Source organism: Oncorhynchus nerka, linkage group LG14, assembly GCF_034236695.1.
Source record: "Oncorhynchus nerka isolate Pitt River linkage group LG14, Oner_Uvic_2.0, whole genome shotgun sequence".
Classification (NCBI taxonomy): Eukaryota; Metazoa; Chordata; class Actinopteri; order Salmoniformes; family Salmonidae; genus Oncorhynchus; species Oncorhynchus nerka.
Window position 1 is genome coordinate 27,039,288 of NC_088409.1, and position 22,500 is coordinate 27,061,787.

The 22,500-nt window shown below is 45.2% G+C and overlaps 2 protein-coding genes across 2 annotated transcripts in view; both read left to right on the forward strand.

The window, feature by feature from the left end:
- Positions 1–9,513, forward strand: part of LOC115140757 (tumor necrosis factor receptor superfamily member 1A-like) — a 9,718-nt gene extending 205 nt beyond the window's left edge. The window contains exons 2-10 of the mRNA XM_029679069.2: positions 630–743; positions 1,019–1,139; positions 2,694–2,822; positions 2,998–3,147; positions 3,340–3,427; positions 6,506–6,579; positions 6,772–6,953; positions 7,259–7,382; positions 8,754–9,513. Of these exons, the coding sequence (XP_029534929.2) occupies positions 678–743; positions 1,019–1,139; positions 2,694–2,822; positions 2,998–3,147; positions 3,340–3,427; positions 6,506–6,579; positions 6,772–6,953; positions 7,259–7,382; positions 8,754–8,947 (1,128 nt within the window). The 5' untranslated portion in view covers positions 630–677 and the 3' untranslated portion in view covers positions 8,948–9,513. The remainder of the gene's footprint in view (positions 1–629; positions 744–1,018; positions 1,140–2,693; positions 2,823–2,997; positions 3,148–3,339; positions 3,428–6,505; positions 6,580–6,771; positions 6,954–7,258; positions 7,383–8,753) is intronic.
- A 3,436-nt stretch (positions 9,514–12,949) lies between these two features.
- Positions 12,950–22,500, forward strand: part of LOC115140754 (uncharacterized) — a 22,201-nt gene continuing 12,650 nt past the window's right edge. Inside the window, exons 1-4 of the mRNA XM_029679066.2 lie at positions 12,950–13,024; positions 21,107–21,329; positions 21,545–21,679; positions 22,151–22,288. Of these exons, the coding sequence (XP_029534926.2) occupies positions 13,005–13,024; positions 21,107–21,329; positions 21,545–21,679; positions 22,151–22,288 (516 nt within the window). The 5' untranslated portion in view covers positions 12,950–13,004. The remainder of the gene's footprint in view (positions 13,025–21,106; positions 21,330–21,544; positions 21,680–22,150; positions 22,289–22,500) is intronic.

Below are 22,500 nucleotides of genomic sequence, written 5' to 3' on the forward strand. Positions count from 1 at the left end.
ATTGATAATATCGTACTTCTGCGGCTAAAAACAGTGGGTGTACGCTACAGTGAAATCGAAACTAAATACGTTTTCTCGGTTTTTATTGTGGCTTAATTGAAGTTTTTATTCTTGAACTAGATATGAACTTTCTATTAATTAAGTCCAGGATAATAATGTACAAATAATGTACCGCGCCTTAAATGGGTTCCCGAGTGGCGTAGCGTTCTGAGGCACTGCATCTCGGCCCTAGAGGCACCACTACCTACACTATGGTTCGAATCCAGGCTGTATCACAACTGGCCGTGATTGGGAGTCCCATAGGGCGGCCGGGTTTGGGCGTCGTAAATAAGAATTTGTTCTTAACTGACTTGCCTAGATAAACAAAGGTTACATTCTAAAATAAATAAATGCATAGACTATGTAAATAATTTTCTGAGACTTACGTTATAACGCTAGCTATATCAAACAAAGTTCATATATATAGCCTTGACATGGTAGTAAAAAAGTTATTTTTGATCAGCAAAATACTGATTCATATTGACAACATTTTCTTTGCACTAGAAGAAAGGTAAGTCTAGTGGGCCTAATGTGTGAAAGCATTATGAAGAGTTTTGTCACACGTTTCACCCCATCTCTCCTTTCTGCAGGTCTTGTTCTTTTAAAGATGGTGTTAGTGAGAAGAGTGGTGTGAAAGAATGGACGTCTTGAGAGGGAAATGGAAGGAAAAATGCATTCTGAACGTTTGCGCTCTGCTCATATTGGTAAGAAACTTTAACATGAACAGATGCATAATGCAGAGTCCTTTACCAATAACATAATGCCCCATCTAGTCATACTTATTTCTCAGCAATACATCAATTATCCCCCACCAATCCATCAAATTTGTGAATTATTCACACCAATCAATTAGTCAATCATTTCAGGAATAGGCCTATACAGTAGCCTGTCAATCAGTTATAAAATATTTTCAGTAATTACATATGACTGGTATTTGATTGGATCTGTTCTATAACAACAATGTAATGTAATGTTGCAGTGCTGGTCAGTAGACCCCTCCCCCTCGGCACCACCACTTCCTACGACCCAGGAGTTTCAATGCCTTGAGGGGAGTCATTACCGCACTGCTAACGGGACATGCTGTCGAAAGTGCCATGAAGGTAGGCCTTCTGTACTGTACTATATTACACTGCACTTATACAACTGGGCCTTTCCATTCCCGAGTGTAACGTGGCTGTAACTTATACTTTTCCATACACTATGCATTGAGTTAAAGATCAAATTGGTATTCAAAGGGAACAGTGCCACTGTTCGCCCCAGAACTAGAGTAACTATATGTCCCAGATTGTGTGGGACAGTCCCTCATTTTTGCCCTTTGTCCCACGTCCCGCAACCAAACAATCATGTCCCTCATTTTATCAATAAATTGAAACACTACTAATTTAGAAAAAGGTAGATTTTTATTTGATTTGATTGACTTCCTATTAATTTGATGAGAATTGACATTCCAACCTGTCTCTTTTGCAGTCAAGTTGCCCTAATGACAATATACTATAGCATTAGGATGTGGTGCTGACTGATGTTGAAGGGGAAATCTGCACTAACTACATCCATTTTTGGATTTAATGAATGATATGTACCCATGGATTTTTGAAGAATATAACTTAGAAATGCCCATGAGCTTAGTTCAACTGTCGTACCCCATCAGAACCCAAAATATAAGCTTGTTTTACTCCAATGTTTGTAAACAAAGTAAATGTTAACAAATACTGTATAGTCTCAAAACATGATTGAAACTATAATTTTGATATCATGGATGGTCTCATAGCATAGCTCTGTCTATGAATTTGAGAGTAGTTACGTTTCTCCAGCCCCATCCCTCAACTTTTTACTCTTTCTTATTGTTTCAACTGCTGATGGACGTTTTTAACACTTCTCCAATGTTGTTGAGATCGGATATTCTGCGCAGCTCAAGAAGAAATGTAGGCCAATGTCATATCATCAACCAATCACATTTTTCAAATATTTTTGGGGCTAAATTCCAGCTAAACTTGGAGAGGACAGTTACCTACCGGTGTTTACAAAAAGCGTGTGTCTAACAAAGAGCTACAAAAGTAAGTAAACAGCCGTATTAGACTGAAAGATACAAGGTCATTTCGTCAAACTCTCCATGCTCATTAGTTGCTCAATCAACATATTTGATGCTACTTCACTCAATCCTGTTTTAAAAGTCTATTTTCTTTTCCCCTGAGAGGAACCAAAAATGTTTAATTGTCCAAATATTCCAAGATTCCCATACAAAACAGCCACACAAGTGGTCTCTTGTTTCTGGATCACCAAATGTTGCACAAGGCAAAAGAGAAGCCTACGTGTGCTTCAATTGGCTCGTTCAGTGCAATGGGGGAGATGTGTGCCTGTGCAGTGATGTCAGAGGGGGAAAACCTATGTTTGCAGTAACTTCTTTGTTGTTGTAATATCCTGAATGGACGTGGCAGTTTCACCAGTTAAGGATTCCAGCTTTAAACACAAACCTTATTTCAAGATTATACTCTTATTGTCTTCCCTGTCATCTGTCACACTATAGGCCTCACATACTGTTTACTATATTTGTCTCTAGCCTAGTTTTAGCTCTGACGTATCACCAGGTTTTACAGTAAATAAATATGCTGGATTGTATTGCCTCCCCCTTAGTATGTATGTATTGTCTTCTCCAGGGTTTAAGCTGAAGGAGCACTGCACTAAGAACGGCGACAATAGCCTATGTGTCTCCTGTGAAGAGGGCAGGACGTACCGAGAGAAGAGTAACTATGCCAAGACCTGCCTCCGTTGTACAGTCTGTGTTGGTACAGTACAATTATTTAGAAACATTTTCAATGATTTACAATAATGTGCAATTATTTACAAAATACATTGAAAAAAATGGCATCACTATAGATGGTCTCAATATGGTATGATAGCAAATGTCTCTCTTTCTCTCTATTCTGTTCTCCTTGGCTGTGTTGTTCCATACACCTGTAGACAATGAGGAAAGGTTTTCACCGTGCAAGAAGAGTAAGAACACAGTGTGTCGCTGCAAAAAAGGCTTCTACCAAAGCAGAATAAACTGGGGAACACGGGAGTGCCTCACTTGCAAGACATGTGGACCTGGAGAGAGAGCAATGCAACCATGTGAGTTTGTCTTGCTAGTGTGGTTCATAATGTTTCACGTTTTTCCACCCAACCTGGTATTTACTTATGGATTACACAGTATAATGGTTATTACATAATAATGACAACCCTTTGTTTTGTAGTACTAGTAGTATTATTTGTGTGTATGACAAAGTTTGTGTGTGTACTGAGTGTACATACTCTTGTTGACAGGTAAGGAAGAGAGTGACACTGTGTGTGAATGTAAGGACTTCTACTTCCGAGACAAGAAAAGCAACAAGACCTGTCTTTCATGCAACATGTGAGTACTGGCTTGTGAAGAAGCTGACACTCTTTTGTCCGTTAAAACTCTTGTGTTCAGCCCTAGTATATAATTATACCCCACAGGAAGAGCTGTAGAGTAAGTCTACCTCTTCATCCATTAAATATCTTGGAGTATATCAAACAAAAGATACACCCAAACTTCATGACATGAATTACAATCACATCAACAAGAAAGTATATGATGACCTGGACAGGCGGAATTGAATTGAATTGAAACAAGCAAACTGCCGAGGTTACTGTATTTCTTCCAATCACTGAACATAGAAATCCCACCTAAACAGTTTAGGGAATGGGATAAACGATATCAAGGTTTATCTGGAACAGTAAGAGACCAAGAATTAGATATACAATATTACAATTACCAACAAATAGTGGGGGTATGGCCTTACCAAACCTAAAATATTATTTTGTTTCAGCCCAATTGAGACCTTTGGTGTGTTGGTGCAATTCAGAATATGAATCCAAATGGAAAGCCATTGAGACTACTTTGACAGAGATACCCATACAGTCCGAGACTACTATGACAGAGATACCCATACAGTCAGAGACTACTTTGACAGAGATGCCCATACAGTCCGAGACTACTTTGACAGAGATACCCATACAGTCCGAGACTAATTTGACAGAGATACCCATACAGTCCGAGACTACTTTGACAGAGATACCCATACAGTCCGAGACTACTTTGACAGAGATACCCATACAGTCCGAGACTACTATGACAGAGATACCCATACAGTCCGAGACTACTTTGACAGAGATACCCATACAGTCCGAGACTACTTTGACAGAGATACCCATACAGTCCGAGACTACTTTGACAGAGATACCCATACAGTCCGAGACTACTATGACAGAGATACCCATACAGTCCGAGACTACTTTGACAGAGATACCCATACAGTCCGAGACTACTTTGACAGAGATACCCATACAGTCCGAGACTACTATGACAGAGATACCCATACAGTCCGAGACTACTATGACAGAGATACCCATACAGTCCGAGACTACTTTGACAGAGATACCCATACAGTCCGAGACTACTATGACAGAGATACCCATACAGTCCGAGACTACTTTGACAGAGATACCCATACAGTCCGAGACTACTATGACAGAGATACCCATATAATCCGAGACTACTTTGACAGAGATACCCATACAATAGATAAAATCAGTGGATTAATTTCTCTCTTAAGACATGGTTATGGGTTGTTAAGCAAATTAATTTAGACAGAGAGGTCAAACTGCTGAGTTGGCCCACATACGACCCCAGCTTCATCCCTGCAATTCAGGACAGAAGATTTAAACAGTGGACGTAGAAAGGCATCACATGATTTTGTACAATTTTAAGGAAGGAGATCCTGGAGAATTTCCAGGACCTAAGTGGCTCAGATAAACAATATTTTTACAGATACATATAAGTTCGACACTATTTTTTAATGAAGATAAATGTGACTGACCTTCAAGCACCTCAAAATGTATCCAAGTATTCACTAACGCATACAACTTGGGGAGTAAAAAAAAAACTATTTCAAATCTCTACTTGGGTATTCTATCCTCAAAGAAACATTCTACAAACTGTATTAAACAGAAATGGGAGGAGGAACTTAACATTGAAATAACTGATGAAACATGGTTGAACATAGAGACTCAACAAAGCTCCACCAACTCAAGGTCATGGAGAGAATTCTGTTGGAAGAATGTTATATGTTTCTTCATAACACCTAAACTGAAATCAAAACAGACTGGCTCCCTAAACCCTTGTTGGAGAGAATGCGGGCTATCAAGGGGGATCACCCTCATGTACTTTGGTCCTTCCCCGCAATTACAATTTACTAGGGCGAAATCAGATCTAACATTGAAAAAATAATTGGATTTGACATAGAACAAACATTAATTTCTTTGTATTTGGGTGAAATGCCTGATAATTTACACAATAGAGAAAAGTACCTCTTGAAGGTCCTACTGGCAGCCAGTAAAAAGGCTGTCACTAGGAAATGGCTACAAAAAGACCCTCCCACAGTGACACAATGGATAGACATTGTTAAAGAAATATGACCTTTGCTTTAAGAACTCAAGAGGAGAGAGGGAAAATGGGTTTCATACTGTAAAATTGTATGATGGGTGCTGTACCTGCCAGACCTTTTTGTTCTTTTACTTGATTTGTATTGTCATTGTGTTGTTCAATAAAAACAAAGTAACAAAAAATGAACATTCAGCTTGTAAATGGGAAGTTTAATAGAATCTGTCTACAACGTTGTGCAGCAAACTTCTTTCCGTGGGTGAGTTAAAAGACAGAAGCATTTTCACATGTCAGCTGTCTTGTGGTCACACCAACCCTGGTCCTGGAGACCTACAGTCTGTTGCTATGTAAGGTTGGAGAAGGTCATCATGTCCGGGCTTTAGTTCCCGCCCAGCACTAACACACCTGATTCACCCTAATTTACTGCTTATCAATCAATCTACCAATTAAATGTATTTATAAAGCCCTTTTTACATCAGCCGATGTCACAAAGTGCTGTACAGAAACCCAGCCTAAAACCCCAAACAGCAAGCAATGCAGATGTAGAAGCACGGTGGCTAGGAAAAACTCCCTAGAAAGGCAGGAACATAGGAAGAAACCTAGAGAGGAACCAGGCTCTGAGGGGTGACCAGTCCTCTTCTGGCTGTGCCGGGTTAAATTCACACAGGACACTGGATAAGACAGGAGAAATACTCCAGATATAACAGACTGACCCTAGCCCCCCGACACATAAACTATTGCAGCATAATTACTGAAGGCTGCGACAGTAGGGGTCTATACCCCCGGACAGGGCCAACCAGGCAGGATATATCTTATACATCAAGACCATAGGCAGTGGTGACCACTGATAAAGCGCTGGTCTCTTTCAGTGCTCTGTCTTTCAGGAGGGGGGTATGCTGCAACAGGCCTGGATGGTTCTTCTGTAGAGCTGTTCTTCACATGACTCAACATGAATCATTTCCTCTTCACAAACGGGCCACTTCCTCTTCAATAATATACCATTTCCTGTGTGCATTTTCTCTCCAGTTGTGAGCTGACTGCTGACTGCCAGCAGGAGTGTTCTTCAGGCACACATCCCACTCCCAATGCCGATGGCAAATGTGAGTTTCTGATACTTCGTGGCTGGGTCAGGCTAGAAACATAGTTTGTTTATTTGGTGGGTCAAAAGATACTTTTAAACTTTTTTTTGTTTTGCTTAAATATATTGGAACTAGACTATTTCTGCCGTAAGGGCTGCAGAATGTAGGGCTGCAGAATGTATTCATTCTCTGCATGTTTTCCCCTCTTTCCAGCTGAAGATACTGGATGGGGTGTTTGGTATCCCTACCTGTTGGCTGCGTTCTGCTGTGTTTGTGTGTTATTACTGGTGGTTGTGGGGATCATGGGCGTACTAGTGGTCCGACGGAAACCCAAGGGGTCTAACTCCTTTCCCTCTGCTGAGATCACCTCTCAGGTCTCTGAGACGTCTACTCGGGTGAGATACATCTCTGACCTCTCACCTTTGACCCCTGACATCTCACATTTCACCTCTGACCTGACTGGACAAACCCAATCTGATAAAAACCTCTAAAAGGGTTGTAGGGAGAAACAATAGATACCATTTCAACTACTGTTTTGAATACCCAAGTGCATTTTACTGTTTGCACCATAGTGCCAGGGAGGAAACCAATAGGATTTCCTTTATTGATTGTGCTGTGGTCCCCGGGTTTAGGATGTACTGGTAGTGGATGCAGTTCTATATAGTAGAATTCTGATGTTTTCCATTTTCTGTGATTATAGAGGCTGATCCAAGAGGACCCAGAGAATGTTCTCAACCAGTGTATCCCTTCATGTAGCCCAGTGTGTGAGTGTGAACAGGAGCTCCTCAGCAAGCTACCGGACTGTGTCCCCAAGGAGATCAAGAGTAAGTGTGTGTGTGTGTGCATGCGAACGTGTCTGGGTGCACATGTTTCCCTATCTTATCAGGACTAGAATGTCCTGACGAGTCATCAGAATGTCCTGACAAGGTAGGACAACAAGAACAATTCTGGAAAGTGGGGACTTTTTTAAAGGTTAGGGTTTGGTTAAGTTAAGGGTTAGGATTTTGAATGGAAATATGTTTTTACTCTCCAAAAAGTCCTGAGAATTCATGAAAACCAAGCTGTTTGTGTGTGTGTTGGAATGTGAATTTCTTTTTATATACACTACATGGCCATAAGTATGTGGACACCTGCTCGTCAAACATCTCATTCCAATATGGAGCTGGTCCCCCCTTTGCTGCTATAATATCCTCTACTCTTCTGGAAAGGCTTTTCACTAGATGTTGGAACGTTGCTTGCGGGGACTTGCTTCCATTCAGCCACGAGCATTAGTGAGGTGGGAACTAATGTTGGGCGATTAGGCCTGGCGCGCAGTCAGCGTTCCAATTCCTCTCAAAGGTGTTTGATGGGGTTGAGGTCGGGGCTCTGTGTAGGCCAGTCAAGTTCTTCCACACCGATCTCGACAAACCATTTCTGTATGGACCTCGCTTTGTGCACGGGGGCTTTGTCATGATGAAACAGGAAAGGGCTTCCCCAAACTATTGCCACAAAGTTGGAAGCACAGAATCGTCTAGAATGTAATTATATGCTGTCGAGTTAAGATTTCCCTTCACTGGAACTAAGGGGCCAAGCCCGAACCATGAAACAGCCCCAGACCATTATTCTTCCTCCACCAAACTTTACAGTTGGCACTATGCATTTGGGCATGTAGCGTTCTCCTGGCATCCACCAAAACCAGATTCGTCCATCGGACTGCCAGATAGTGAAGCGTGATTCATTTCTCCAGAGAACGCGTTTCCAGAATCCAATGGCGGCAACCTTTACACCAGTACAGCCGACGCTTGGCATTCTGATCTTAGGCTTGTGTGTGGCTGATCGTCCATGGAACCCCATTTCATGAAGCTCCCGATGAACAGTTATTGTGCTGACGTTGCTTCCAGAGACCGTTCGGAACTGGGTAGTGAGTGTTGCAACTGAGGACAGACTATTTTTGCGCATTTCAGCACTCAGCGGTCCCGTTTTGTGAGCTTGTGTGGCCTACCACTTTGCGGCTGAGCCGTTGTTGCTCCTAGATGTTTCCACTTCACAATAACAGCACTTACTGTTGACCCTCGGTATCTCTAGCAGGGCAGAAAGTTGACGAACTGACTTGTTGGAAAGGTGGCATCCATATTTTTGGCCATGTAGTCTATATTGAACTCTATTTTAATCTAACTCCCCTCCTATCACCTCTCTCTGTTCCTCTCTCCCTCCAGTCTCTGAGTTGATCTACTCGGTGTTGGACCAAGTCCCCCCGCGACATATGAAGGAGCTGGTGCGTTCGCTGGGTGTGAGTGACATCGTTATAGAGAGGGCTGAGAATGACCACCTCCGTGACACTAAGGAAGCCCAGTACCAGATGCTGAGGGTCTGGGCTAAGGGAAGTGCTCAGGGAGGGGGAGGGTGCTAGCACGCCCTCTACTGTACCACCTGCTGAATAAGCTGAGAGACATGGACCTGGGAGGGACTGCAGAGGAGCTGGAGACCAAGTATGGAGATCAGTAGAGGGAGAGAGATGCAGACTGTATAGACCATGTATGGAGATCAGTAGAGGGAGAGAGATGCAGACTGTATAGACCATGTATGGAGATCAGTAGAGGGAGAGAGATGCAGACTGTATAGACCATGTATGGAGATCAGTAGAGGGAGAGAGATGCAGACTGTATAGACCATGTATGGAGATCAGTAGAGGGAGAGAGATGCAGACTGTATAGACCATGTATGGAGATCAGTAGAGGGAGAGAGATGCAGACTGTATAGACCATGTTTGGAGATCAGTAGAGGGAGAGAGATGCAGACTGTATAGACCATGTTTGGAGATCAGTAGAGGGAGAGAGATGCAGACTGTATAGACCATGTATGGAGATCAGTAGAGGGAGAGAGATGCAGACTGTATAGACCATGTATGGAGATCAGTAGAGGGAGAGAGATGCAGACTGTATAGACCATGTATGGAGATCAGTAGAGATCAGGAGAGGGAGAGATGCAGACTGTATAGACCATGTATGGAGATCAGTAGAGGGAGAGAGATGCAGACTGTATAGACATGTATGGAGATCAGTAGAGGGAGAGAGATGCAGACTGTATAGACCATGTATGGAGATCAGTAGAGGGAGAGAGACTGTATAGACCAGATCTAGAGGGAGAGAGATGCAGACTGTATAGACCATGTATGGAGATCAGTAGAGGGAGAGAGATGCAGACTGTATAGACCATGTATGGAGATCAGTAGAGGGAGAGAGATGCAGACTGTATAGACCATGTATGGAGATCAGTAGAGGGAGAGAGATGCAGACTGTATAGACCATGTATGGAGATCAGTAGAGGGAGAGAGATGCAGACTGTATAGACCATGTATGGAGATCAGTAGAGGGAGAGAGATGCAGACTGTATAGACCATGTATGGAGATCAGTAGAGGGAGAGAGATGCAGACTGTATAGACCAAGTAGGGGACCCAGGTTTCTCTTCTCTATGTCGAATCAAAAGGGAAACCGAGAGGGACCAAGACTATTCATCATATGTATAGGATAATTAGGGGAGGGAGAGAGAGATAGGGGAGGTGCTAATGGGGAGAGAGAGAAGATCAGCCACATCCCCTTGTCCCTGACCTTACTTGTGTAGACCTGAGAGAATAGGATTGGTACAGTGTAAGCAATATGGTAGTTGTTCCACCTGGTCCAGATCTGATAGACTAGGTGGAAGTGATGCCATGCTTTCACAATATGTCATAATGTATTATATAACCTTTTGGCAATGAGGCTGATTATTGATTACCAACCGTACTGTTCTTGTATGTTTTTCAAATATATATATATATGTATATATTCTTTGCACATTCGAACCAATGAGGAATCGTATGTTTATAAAAATCAGTTTTAGACAGTGCTGTTTGTAAAACAGGCAAACTTGTAATGTGTCACACACAGGTATGAGATCCACACTAACAATTGAGTTAAACGCTGTGTTTAGGGTAATACAGATTTAACACCCATCTATAGTATTACAGTTCTATATTACTGAGTATTATGTGGCGATAGGTAGCCAGTAACTGAAAGGTTGCTGGTTCGAATCCCTGAGCTGATAATAAATTGGTCTGTGCCATTGAGCAAGGCACTTAACCATACTTGCTCCTGTAAATCGCTCTGTATAAGGATGGCTAAAATGTAAATGTGTAATGTATTATTTACTGGTGTTGCAGTAGTACTCAAGCTAATATTTCGATAGAAACCTGTATAGCTTTAATCTTCCCTGTCTTTATCTTGCATTAATCAACCACAAACATATCAAAAAGATATTAGCATTATATGTCATATTTGAAGTCTTTGAAGTGGTTTTTATATGGTTATTAATGCTGCTTAGGAGGATGTTGTATATTTGAATGGTTCTTTGATAAGTTGCTGCTTGGGCGTGAAGATCAAACTATTGTAGTTTTGCTATCTTTTACTACTGTCTTGATGTGTTTTACAAAATAAGTTAGGGATGTATCAATCTGTCATATTTCTTTACTATTCAGTGTGCAGTGCATTCCTCCTCGAACAATCACACCCATCCAGGTTGTCTCTGTGCCGTGGTTTTGGATCACCACACGTGATTGATTCTTATATCTGTACAGTAATAGTTGTGTCAGTACTGTTAGGGCACAGGCAGGTCTTCTGCAGGTGTTATCCCTGAGTTATTGACATTCCTTAAAGCCCCATCATCATGCCGCCATTATTCAGCATCACTTAGTCAGAGGACACACCTGTCACTCTGCAGGGCTGACTGTTCTTTGGGAGACTTAACATGGAAACTAGGGATGGGTCGATGGATAGATGACACTCAAGTTTCTAGTTTTTAATGTCAGGTGCACAAGTACAGTGAAATGCCATGTATTGGATTTTATAATATTTTACAGCACTTTTTAACATTGAATTGTTACAGGTGATTTTACCTAAGACAAACTAGTTTTATTCTCAAATCACATACAGTATATGCAGACATTGATTTGTTTTGATTAAGGTGGGGGAGGCGCTCAACAAAGTTGATCAATTGTATATATTTTTAAAATAAAGAATCTCTTGTAAAAGTGACCTCGTATGCAGCTCTTATTATGACTGTAAGTGTTAGCTACTGTTCTATTCAGTGTATGACTGTAAGTGTTAGCTACTGTTCTATTCAGTGTATGACTGTAAGTGTTAGCTACTGTGCTATTCAGTGTATGAATGTAAGTGTTAGATACTATTATATTCAGTGTATGACTGTAAGTGTTAGCTACTATTATATTCAGTGTATGACTGTAAGTGTTAGCTACTGTTCTATTCAGTGTATGACTGTAAGTGTTAGCTACTGTTCTATTCAGTGAATGACTGTAAGTGTTAGCTACTGTTCTATTCAGTGTATGACTGTAAGTGTTAGCTACTATTATATTCAGTGTATGACTGTAAGTGTTAGCTACTATTATATTCAGTGTATGACTGTAAGTGTTAGCTACTGTTCTATTCAGTGTATGACAGTGTATTCAGTGAATGACTGTAAGTGTTAGCTACTGTTCTATTCAGTGTATGACTGTAAGTGTTAGCTACTGTTCTATTCAGTGTATGACTGTGTGTTAGCTACTATTATATTCAGTGTATGACTGTAAGTGTTAGCTACTGTTCTATTCAGTGTATGACTGTAAGTGTTAGCTACTGTTCTATTCAGTGTATGACTGTAAGTGTTAGCTACTGTTCTATTCAGTGCACTGCAGCATACATTATTTCTAGCTTTGTTTTCTTGCTCATTAATTGCATGTCTGGCTGTGTGGTCTGTGTGTGTATGACGGTGTAATGGTGTGTATAACATCTGGTATGTAGTGTCTGCATTCCTCGACGTAGCATTAACTTATTAAACTATACTTCTCACGCTCCCTCTCTGTCTTTGGCTATCGTTACCCTGTCCTCTCTCTCCCTCCCTCTCTCTTCATCTGTCGCCACATCCCCTCTCTAATCTTTTCCACTTCCCTTCCCACGTCCTCTCTACATGTCTGCTGATCTGTCTGTCATTTGACAGTTATCCTGTTTTTCAATCACCTCGTTCCTCAGTCAACTACCATTCTGTGTCTCACTCTGTTTTCTAACCCTTATAGGCGGTGCTCTTCACGTCTCTCTATGTAGAGACTCCTCACAGGGTTTTAGAGGACATGATCACTTCCTGGTAGAACTATTACCTCCTCAGAATGATCAATATCACTGATTGACATGAAACAACACAAACCATCTAGTCAAAAGAAATGAATCAGCGCCACCCTCATAACAAACACCACTGCTATACATTAACTAGGCCGTAGTGCAGATGAGTTATTTTAGAAATCCAGTTGTTCTCGTCAGGCCAGTTAGAGGGCAGGGGTGCTAGAGAAAGGGAGGGAAGGAGGCAGGATAGGGAGGGACCGAATCAAAGAGAGAAAGAGTGAGAGAGCCAACAGAAAAGAAAGATGACTGTCTGAATCAAGATGGATCCAACCGAAGCCAGGTAATTAATTTGACTTTATTTTATTACCGTAGAAGTAGACTTGTGAAGGCACTATCTGGGACATTGTATCTTTGATTATTACACTCAATCAATGCCTTGACAATCTGACGCTTCTTCTTTGTATAATAATCAGTACACTTATACTGTGTTGTAATGTGTTCGTTTATGCGCTGTGTTGATTTGCGGTTCCCCTCAGAACTAACACAGACCAACAGGTGTCAACCCAAAAAGACGATTGTGTTTCAATGATACTTGAAGTCACCAGCATTAATGGATTGAGATATAGTGGATGTAAACAGGTGGTAACGTAGTTTCAAATTGTTTTTTTATTTCACCTCTATTTAACCAGGTAGGCCAGTTGAGAACAAGTTCTCATTTACAACCTGGCCAAGATAAAGCAAAGCAGTGCGACAAAAACAACAACAGAGTTACACATGGGATAAACAAACGTACAGTCAATAACACAATAGAAATATCTATATACAGTGTGTGCAAATGTAGTAAGATTAGGGAGGTAAGGCAATAAATAGGCCATAGTAGCGAAGTAATTACAGTTTAGCAAATTAACACTGGAGTGATAGATGAGCAGATGATGATGTGCAGGTTGAAATACTGGTGTGCAAAAGAGCAGAAAGTAAATAAAAACAATATGGGGATGAGGTAGGTAGATTGGGTGGGCTATTTACAGATGGGCTTTGTACAGCTGCAGCGATCGGTTACTGAGGAAATATATAAGTCTCCAGTTTCAGTTATTTTTGCAATTTGTTCCCGTCATTGGCAGCTGAGAACTGGAAGGAAAGGCGGCCAAAGGGGGAGTTGGCTTTGGGGGTAACCAGTGAAATATACCTGCTTGAGCGCACGTTGTTATCGTGAGATAACCTGAGATAAGGTGGAGCGTTACCTAGCATAGACTTATAGATGACCTGGAGTCAGTGGGTTTGAACCAGGGGCTAACCAACGAGAGCATACAGGTCACAGTGGTGGGTGGTGTAACGGGCTTTGGTGACTAAATGGATGGCACTGTGATAGACTGCATCCAATTCGCTGAGTAGAGTGTTGGAGGCTATTTTGTAAATGGCATCGCCAAAGTCAAGGATCGGTAGGATAGTCAGTTTTACGAGGGTATGTTTGGCAGCATGAGTAAAGGATGCTTTGTTTGCGAAATAGGAAGCCAATTCTAGATTTCATTTTGGATTGGAGATGCTTAATGTGAGTCTGGAAGGAGAGTTTACAGTCTAACCAGATTCCTAGGTATTTGTAGTTGTCCACATATTCTAGGTCAGAACCGTCCAGAGTAAAATCTGGACACCTACAAATCAGCTGGGCTAGACAATCTGGACCCTCTCTTTTAAAATGATCTGCCGCAATTGTTGCAACCCCTATTACTAGTCTGTTCAACCTCTCTTTCGTATCGCCTGAGATCCCTAAAGATTGGAAAGCATCCGCGGTCATCCCCCTCTTCAAAGGGGGAGACACTCTAGACCCAAACTGTTACAGACCTATATCTGTCCTACCCTGCCTTTCTAAAATCTTCGAAAGCCAAGTTAACAAACAGGTCACTGACCATTCCGAATCCCACCATACCTTCTCCGCTATGCAATCTGGTTTCCGAGCTGGTCATGGGTGCACCTCAGCCATGCTCAAGGTCCTAAACGATATCATAACCGCCATCGATAAAATACAAAACTGTGCAGCCCTCTTCATCGACCTGGCCAAAGCTTTCGACTCTGTCAATCACTGCATTCTTATCGGCAGACTCAACAGCCTTGGTTTCTAAAATGACTGCCTCGCCTGGATCACCAACTACGTATCTGATAGAGTTCAGTGTGTCAAATCGGAGGGCCTGTTGTCTGGACCTCTGGCAGTCTCTATGGGGGTGCCACAGGGTTCAATTCTTGGGCCGACTCTTTTCTCTGTATACATCAATGATGTCGCTCTTGCTGCAGGGGATTCCCTGATCCACCTCTATGCAGACGACACCATTCTGTATACGTCTGGCCCTTATTTGGTCACTGTGTTTAAAAAAAAATGTATTTCACCTTTATTTAACCAGATAACCTAGTTGAGAACAACAATGAGAGACTTATTTCTGGAAAAGTGGATTTTTAAAATTAGAAGCTCGAACTGTTTGGATAGCATGACAGAACTCTGCAGGCTATCTCTGCAGTAGATTGCAACTCCTCCCCCTTTGGCAGTTCTATCTTGGTGGAAAATGTTGTAGTTGGGGATGGAAATTTCAGAATTTTTGGTGGCCTTCCTAAGCCAGGATTTAGACACGGCTAGGACATCAGGATTGGCGGAGTGTGCTAAAGCAGTGAGTAAAACAAACTTAGGGAGGAGGCTTCTGATGTTAACATGCATGTAACCAAGGCTTTTACGGTTAGAGAAGTGAACAAATGATAGCGCCTGGGGAATAGGAGTGGAACTGGAGGCTACAGGTGTTAACCTCAACATCACCAGAGGAACAGAGGAGGAGTAGGATAGTCTAGTGTAGTGCGCTGGTGACAGAGAATAAAAGGAGCAGATTTCTGGGTGTGGTAGAATAGATTCAGGGCATAATGTACAGACAATGGTATGGTAGGATGTGAGTACAGTGGAGGTAAAGTGGAGGCACCAGTTAAGCCAGGTGAGGTGAGCCAGGTGAGGTGAGCCAGGTGAGGTGAGCCAGGTGAGGTGAGCCAGGTGAGGTGAGCCAGGTGAGGTGAGCCAGGTGAGGTGAGCCAGGTGAGGTGAGCCAGGTGATGTGAGACCGGTGAGGTCTCCGCATGTGAGACAAAAGAGCTATCTAAGCCATGTTGTGCGGGACTGAGGGCTCTACAGTGAAATAAAACAATAAGAACTAGCTAAGACAGCAGTAGACAAGGAATATTGACATTAGAGAGAGGCATAAAGAAATCACAAGTTTTGATCAGGAGAGCTAAGACAACAATGGGTAAATGGCGATGAATGGGCAGAGTGGGTCAGTCATGAGTATCTATGATTAAATCACTGATGTCATGGAGTTTTGATGTTAGGCACTGTGGCGTGGATTGTGTTTGTATGTGTGAGAGAGACTAGTTACGCTCTCTGAAAGTATGCAGTGTGTGTGTATATCGTATTGTGTGTGTATTATTCACTGCTTTAAAGCTCTAGATTGGGGTTTCCCAAACTCAGTCCTGCCCCCCCGATGCACATTTTGGTTTTTACCCACAGCTGACAATGAGTTGGTTATTGAATCAGCTGTGTAGTGCTAGGGTAAAAAACAAAACATGCACCCAGGGAGGGCCCCAGGACCCAGTTTGGGAAGCCCTGCTCTAGATTACTGTAGGTTGATGTCTTTGGTGTGATGGATGTATGGCTGGGAACTCAAGGTACATTTTTGCTATGTAACCCAAAGCCCTTAGAGGACATACTGTAGTTGGTGTATTTGGGTGAGGGTCAGGTATCCGTGAATTTGTGTAAGGTGAAGTTGTTTTTGAGGTTTCACCTTGGTCATACTGTAACTAAAGCTGAGAGCCCTGTGTGACTCGACCAGTGTCAGATTGTCTAGAGTTCTTCACCTTGTTTCACTGAGGCTATTCCTGTCATCTCTGTTATGTCCACCTTACTGCTAGCCTGCGTACCTGACAATGCATTCATTATTGCATAGAGGTAATCATTGTCATCATCATTATAGATTTTTGGCAAGATCATAACAGCTTGACTGAGGCAGAAACAAAGTGGTATTAAGGCCACAATACCTTGTCACACTACATTGTTTTTCAATGGCCTGTAGCGGTTTACATTCTGCCACCTTGATTTTATTTACTGTGCTCATGCTAAATGGGAGGTATCAATGTGTGTGTTTTGTTCTAAATGTAAGTTCCTCTGTCCTTCTTAGTTCCTCAAGTTTAATTTCCCCACATTGGACCCCCCCCCCCCCCTGGTTCCTTGTTCATTTAAGTATCTAACCTTTATTAACCAGGTCAATCATTAAGAATACGTTCTCTTTTAAATGAACTACATAGTAATCCCATGCTCTGCCTAGTCTCCTTTCTACTACCACCCTCCCTCTCTCCCTCTGCATCTCTCCCTCTGCTTCTCTCCCTCCCTCTCTCCCTCTGCATCTCTCTCTCTGCATCTCTCCCTCTGCATCTCTCCCTCTGCATCTCTCCCTCTGCATCTCTCCCTCTGCATCTCTCCCTCTGCATCTCACCCTCTGCGTTTCTCCCTCCATCTCTCCCTCCCTCTCTCCCTCTGCTTCTCTCCCTCCATCTCTCCCTCTGCTTCTCTCCCTCCATCTCTCCCTCTGCTTCTCTCCCTCCATCTCTCCCTCCCTCTCTCCCTCTGCTTCTCTCCCTCCATCTCTCCCTCTGCTTCTCTCTCTCCCTCTCACCCTCTGCATCTCTCCCTCCATCTCTCCCTCTGCTTCTCTCCCTCCCTCTCACCCTCTGCATCTCTCCCTCCATCTCTCCCTCTGCTTCTCTCCCTCCCTCTCACCCTCTGTTTCTCCCTCCCTCTCTCCCTCTGCTTCTCTCCCTCCCTCTCACCCTCTGTTTCTCCCTCCATCTCTCCCTCTGCATCTCTCCCCCTCTCTCCCTCTGCATCTCTCCCCCTCTCTCCCTCTGCGTTTCTCCCTCCATCTCTCCCTCTGCTTCTCTCCCTCCCTCTCACCCTCTGTTTCTCCCTCCATCTCTCCCTCTGCATCTCTCCCTCTGCTTCTCTCCCTCTGCGTTTCTCCCTCCCTCTCTCCCTCTGCATCTCTCCCTCTGCTTCTCTCCCTCCATCTCACCCTCTGCGTCTCTCCCTCCATCTCTCCCTCTGCTTCTCTCCCTCCATCTCTCCCTCTGCATCTCTCCCTCCATCTCTCCCTCTGCATCTCTCCCTCCATCTCTCCCTCTGCATCTCTCCCTCCATCTCTCCCTCTGCGTCTCTCCCTCCATCTCTCCCTCTGTGTCTCTCCCTCCATCTCTCCCTCTGCTTCTCTCCCTCCATCTCTCCCTCTGCTTCTCTCCATCCCTCTCACCCTCTGCGTCTCTCCCTCATCTCTCCCTCTGCATCTCTCCCTCCCTCTCACCCTCTGCATCTCGCCCTCCATCTCTCCCTCTGCATCTCTCCCTCCATCTCTCCCTCTGCGTCTCTCCCTCCATCTCTCTCTCTGTCTCTCCCTCCATCTCTCCCTCTGCATCTCTCCCTCCATCTCTCTCTCTGTCTCTCCCTCCATCTCTCTCTCTGTCTCTCCCTCCCTCTCACCCTCTGCATCTCGCCCTCCATCTCTCCCTCTGCATCTCTCCCTCCATCTCTCCCTCTGCGTCTCTCCCTCCATCTCTCTCTCTGTCTCTCCCTCCATCTCTCCCTCTGCATCTCTCCCTCCATCTCTCTCTCTGTCTCTCCCTCCATCTCTCTCTCTGTCTCTCCCTCCATCTCTCCCTCTGCGTCTCTCCCTCCATCTCTCCCTCTGCTTCTCTCCCTCCATCTCTCCCTCTGCATCTCTCCCTTTGCTTCTCTCCCTCTGCGTTTCTCCCTCCCTCTCTCCCTCTGCATCTCTCCCTCTGCTTCTCTCCCTCCATCTCTCCCTCTGCTTCTCTCCCTCCCTCTCACCCTCTGCGTTTCTCCCTCTGCTTCTCTCCCTCCCTCTCACCCTCTGCGTTTCTCCCTCCATCTCTCCCTCTGCTTCTCTCCCTCCCTCTCACCCTCTGCGTCTCTCCCTCCATCTCTCCCTCTGCTTCTCTCCCTCCCTCTCACCCTCTGCGTCTCTCCCTCCATCTCTCCCTCTGCATCTCTCCCTCCCTCTCACCCTCTGCATCTCTCCCTCCATCTCTCCCTCTGCTTCTCTCCCTCCATCTCTCCCTCTGCTTCTCTCCCTCCCTCTCACCCTCTGCGTTTCTCCCTCCATCTCTCCCTCTGCTTCTCTCCCTCCCTCTCACCCTCTGCTTCTCTCCCTCCCTCTCACCCTCTGTTTCTCCCTCCATCTCTCCCTCTGCGTCTCTCCCTCCATCTCTCCCTCTGCTTCTCTCCCTCCCTCTCACCCTCTGCTTCTCTCCCTCCCTCTCACCCTCTGTTTCTCCCTCCATCTCTCCCTCTGCATCTCGCCCTCCATCTCTCCCTCTGCATCTCTCCCTCCCTCTCACCCTCTGCATCTCTCCCTCCATCTCTCCCTCTGCTTCTCTCCCTCCATCTCTCCCTCTGCTTCTCTCCCTCCCTCTCACCCTCTGCGTCTCTCCCTCCATCTCTCCCTCCCTCTCACCCTCTGCATCTCTCCCTCCATCTCTCCCTCTGCTTCTCTCCCTCCATCTCTCCCTCTGCTTCTCTCCATCCCTCTCACCCTCTGCGTCTCTCCCTCCATCTCTCCCTCTGCATCTCTCCCTCTCTCTCACCCTCTGCATCTCGCCCTCCATCTCTCCCTCTGCATCTCTCCCTCCATCTCTCCCTCTGCGTCTCTCCCTCCATCTCTCTCTCTGTCTCTCCCTCCATCTCTCCCTCTGCATCTCTCCCTCCATCTCTCTCTCTGTCTCTCCCTCCATCTCTCTCTGTCTCTCCCTCCCTCTCACCCTCTGCATCTCGCCCTCCATCTCTCCCTCTGCATCTCTCCCTCCATCTCTCCCTCTGCGTCTCTCCCTCCATCTCTCTCTCTGTCTCTCCCTCCATCTCTCCCTCTGCATCTCTCCCTCCATCTCTCTGTCTGTCTCTCCCTCCATCTCTCTCTCTGTCTCTCCCTCCATCTCTCCCTCTGCATCTCTCCCTCCATCTCTCCCTCTGCATCTCTCCCTCCATCTCTCCCTCTGCATCTCTCCCTCCATCTCTCCCCTCTGCATCTCTCCCTCCATCTCTCCCTCTGCATCTCGCCCTCCATCTCTCCCTCTGCATCTCTCCCTCCATCTCTCCCTCTGCGTCTCTCCCTCCATCTCTCTCTCTGTCTCTCCCTCCATCTCTCCCTCTGCATCTCTCCCTCCATCTCTCTCTCTGTCTCTCCCTCCATCTCTCTCTCTGTCTCTCCCTCCATCTCTCTCTCTGTCTCTCCCTCCATCTCTCCCTCTGCATCTCTCCCTCCATCTCTCCCTCTGCATCTCTCCCTCCATCTCTCCCTCTGCATCTCTCCCTCCATCTCTCCCTCTGCGTCTCTCCCTCCATCTCTCCCTCTGTGTCTCTCCCTCCATCTCTCCCTCTGCTTCTCTCCCTCCATCTCTCCCTCTGCTTCTCTCCATCCCTCTCACCCTCTGCGTCTCTCCCTCCATCTCTCCCTCTGCATCTCTCCCTCCCTCTCACCCTCTGCATCTCGCCCTCCATCTCTCCCTCTGCATCTCTCCCTCCATCTCTCCCTCTGCGTCTCTCCCTCCATCTCTCTCTCTGTCTCTCCCTCCATCTCTCCCTCTGCATCTCTCCCTCCATCTCTCTCTCTGTCTCTCCCTCCATCTCTCTCTCTGTCTCTCCCTCCCTCTCACCCTCTGCATCTCGCCCTCCATCTCTCCCTCTGCATCTCTCCCTCCATCTCTCCCTCTGCGTCTCTCCCTCCATCTCTCTCTCTGTCTCTCCCTCCATCTCTCCCTCTGCATCTCTCCCTCCATCTCTCTCTCTGTCTCTCCCTCCATCTCTCTCTCTGTCTCTCCCTCCATCTCTCCCTCTGCATCTCTCCCTCCATCTCTCCCTCTGCATCTCTCCCTCCATCTCTCCCTCTGCATCTCTCCCTCCATCTCTCCCTCTGCATCTCTCCCTCCATCTCTCCCTCTGCATCTCGCCCTCCATCTCTCCCTCTGCATCTCTCCCTCCATCTCTCCCTCTGCGTCTCTCCCTCCATCTCTCTCTCTGTCTCTCCCTCCATCTCTCCCTCTGCATCTCTCCCTCCATCTCTCTCTCTGTCTCTCCCTCCATCTCTCTCTCTGTCTCTCCCTCCATCTCTCTCTCTGTCTCTCCCTCCATCTCTCCCTCTGCATCTCTCCCTCCATCTCTCCCTCTGCATCTCTCCCTCTGCATCTCTCCCTCCATCTCTCCCTCTGCGTCTCTCCCTCCATCTCTCCCTCTGTGTCTCTCCCTCCATCTCTCCCTCTGCTTCTCTCCATCCATCTCTCTCTCTGTAGGCCCCAAGCATTAGGCCAACATTGTGTTTATGTTCTCTTATCTCTTCAGCCTTTCCTCAAAAGCAACAACCTCTTTCAACGAAGGAAGGGGAGGTGATGTGACTCAGCCAGAGGAAGTGGTGGAGCAGTGGAGGAATGGAGGAGAGGAAGAGAAACAGAGGGAGGTGGAGAGAGAGGCGGGTGTGACAGATGGACTAACTCTGGCTGCAGAGACAACTACCAACCACAGGGTGTCAGCAGACAAACGCAGATTCAATACTGTGGGATACCATGTGAGGGCTATGAACTTCAGCTTCTGTTTGTAGATGCAGGATCAGTTTGAAATCATCCCTAAACTTGAGGCCCCCATGACACTTAATCTACATCCTGAAGCCAAATGGTAGAAACTTCACCCAGCCAACCAGAAGGCTATGTGGACTTCCTAATATTCAGGCTACCACGGCAGACACAAACTGTATATTTACATTATATTCTCCATCATTTTCAGAGGAAGCTGAAGCAGAAAGTGGTGGCGGACTATACCACCGTGAGTAAGGGAGCGTCTGGAAGTTTCAAACCCCGAGCAGCACTGAGACAGGTCCTGTTCAGCCAGGGAGCGACTGAAAAGAGCCCCATGCCTGAGGTACTTTCCTCCCACGCATGTACTTTCCTCCCAACTCGTCCTCTACACACATGAATACACCCTGACACACACATGCACAGACATGCACAGCCAGTGCCACTGTCCACATTCTTGCTGAAAATAAGAGTTCCGCAAATGCACACTACAATTGTTCACTCAAGCATATCTGCTATGGGGCGGCAGGGTAGCCTAGTGGTTAGACCGAAAGGTTGCAAGTTCGAATCCCCGAGCTGACAAGGTACAAATCTGACGTTCTGCCCCTGAACAGGCAGTTAACCCACTGTTCCTAGGCCGTCATTGAAAATAAGAATTTGTTCTTAACTGACTTGCCTAGTAAAATAAAAAATAAAATATGGGACCATTTCTAACTAATTTTGATGATACTTTGGTGTAATATATGTATATATGTGTGTGTATATAATATATATAATATACATATTATCTCTCCCCCTCTCTCTTTCTTTCTGTCAGGGCGCAGGGCAGTTGGATGCTCTGAAGCGGACTCTGGAGGCGTTCCCAGTACCAGTATGTCTGAACTGGAGCTTGGGGGAGGAGGGGACAGGAGCCACACTGGAGAACAACTGGACAGATATAGTACACAATCACTCGGTAACCAGATTTACCTTCTGCAAGTCATGATGGGCATATTATCTAGTTAATATGAATGATCTCTCCCTACCTTTTACAACATATCTCTTTCTCCCCCTCTCTCTCTCTCTCTCTCTCTCTCTCTCTCTCTCTCTCCTCTCTCTCTCTCTCTCTCTCTCTCTCTCTCTCTCTCTCTCTCTCTCTCTCCCTACCTTTTACAACATATCTCTTTC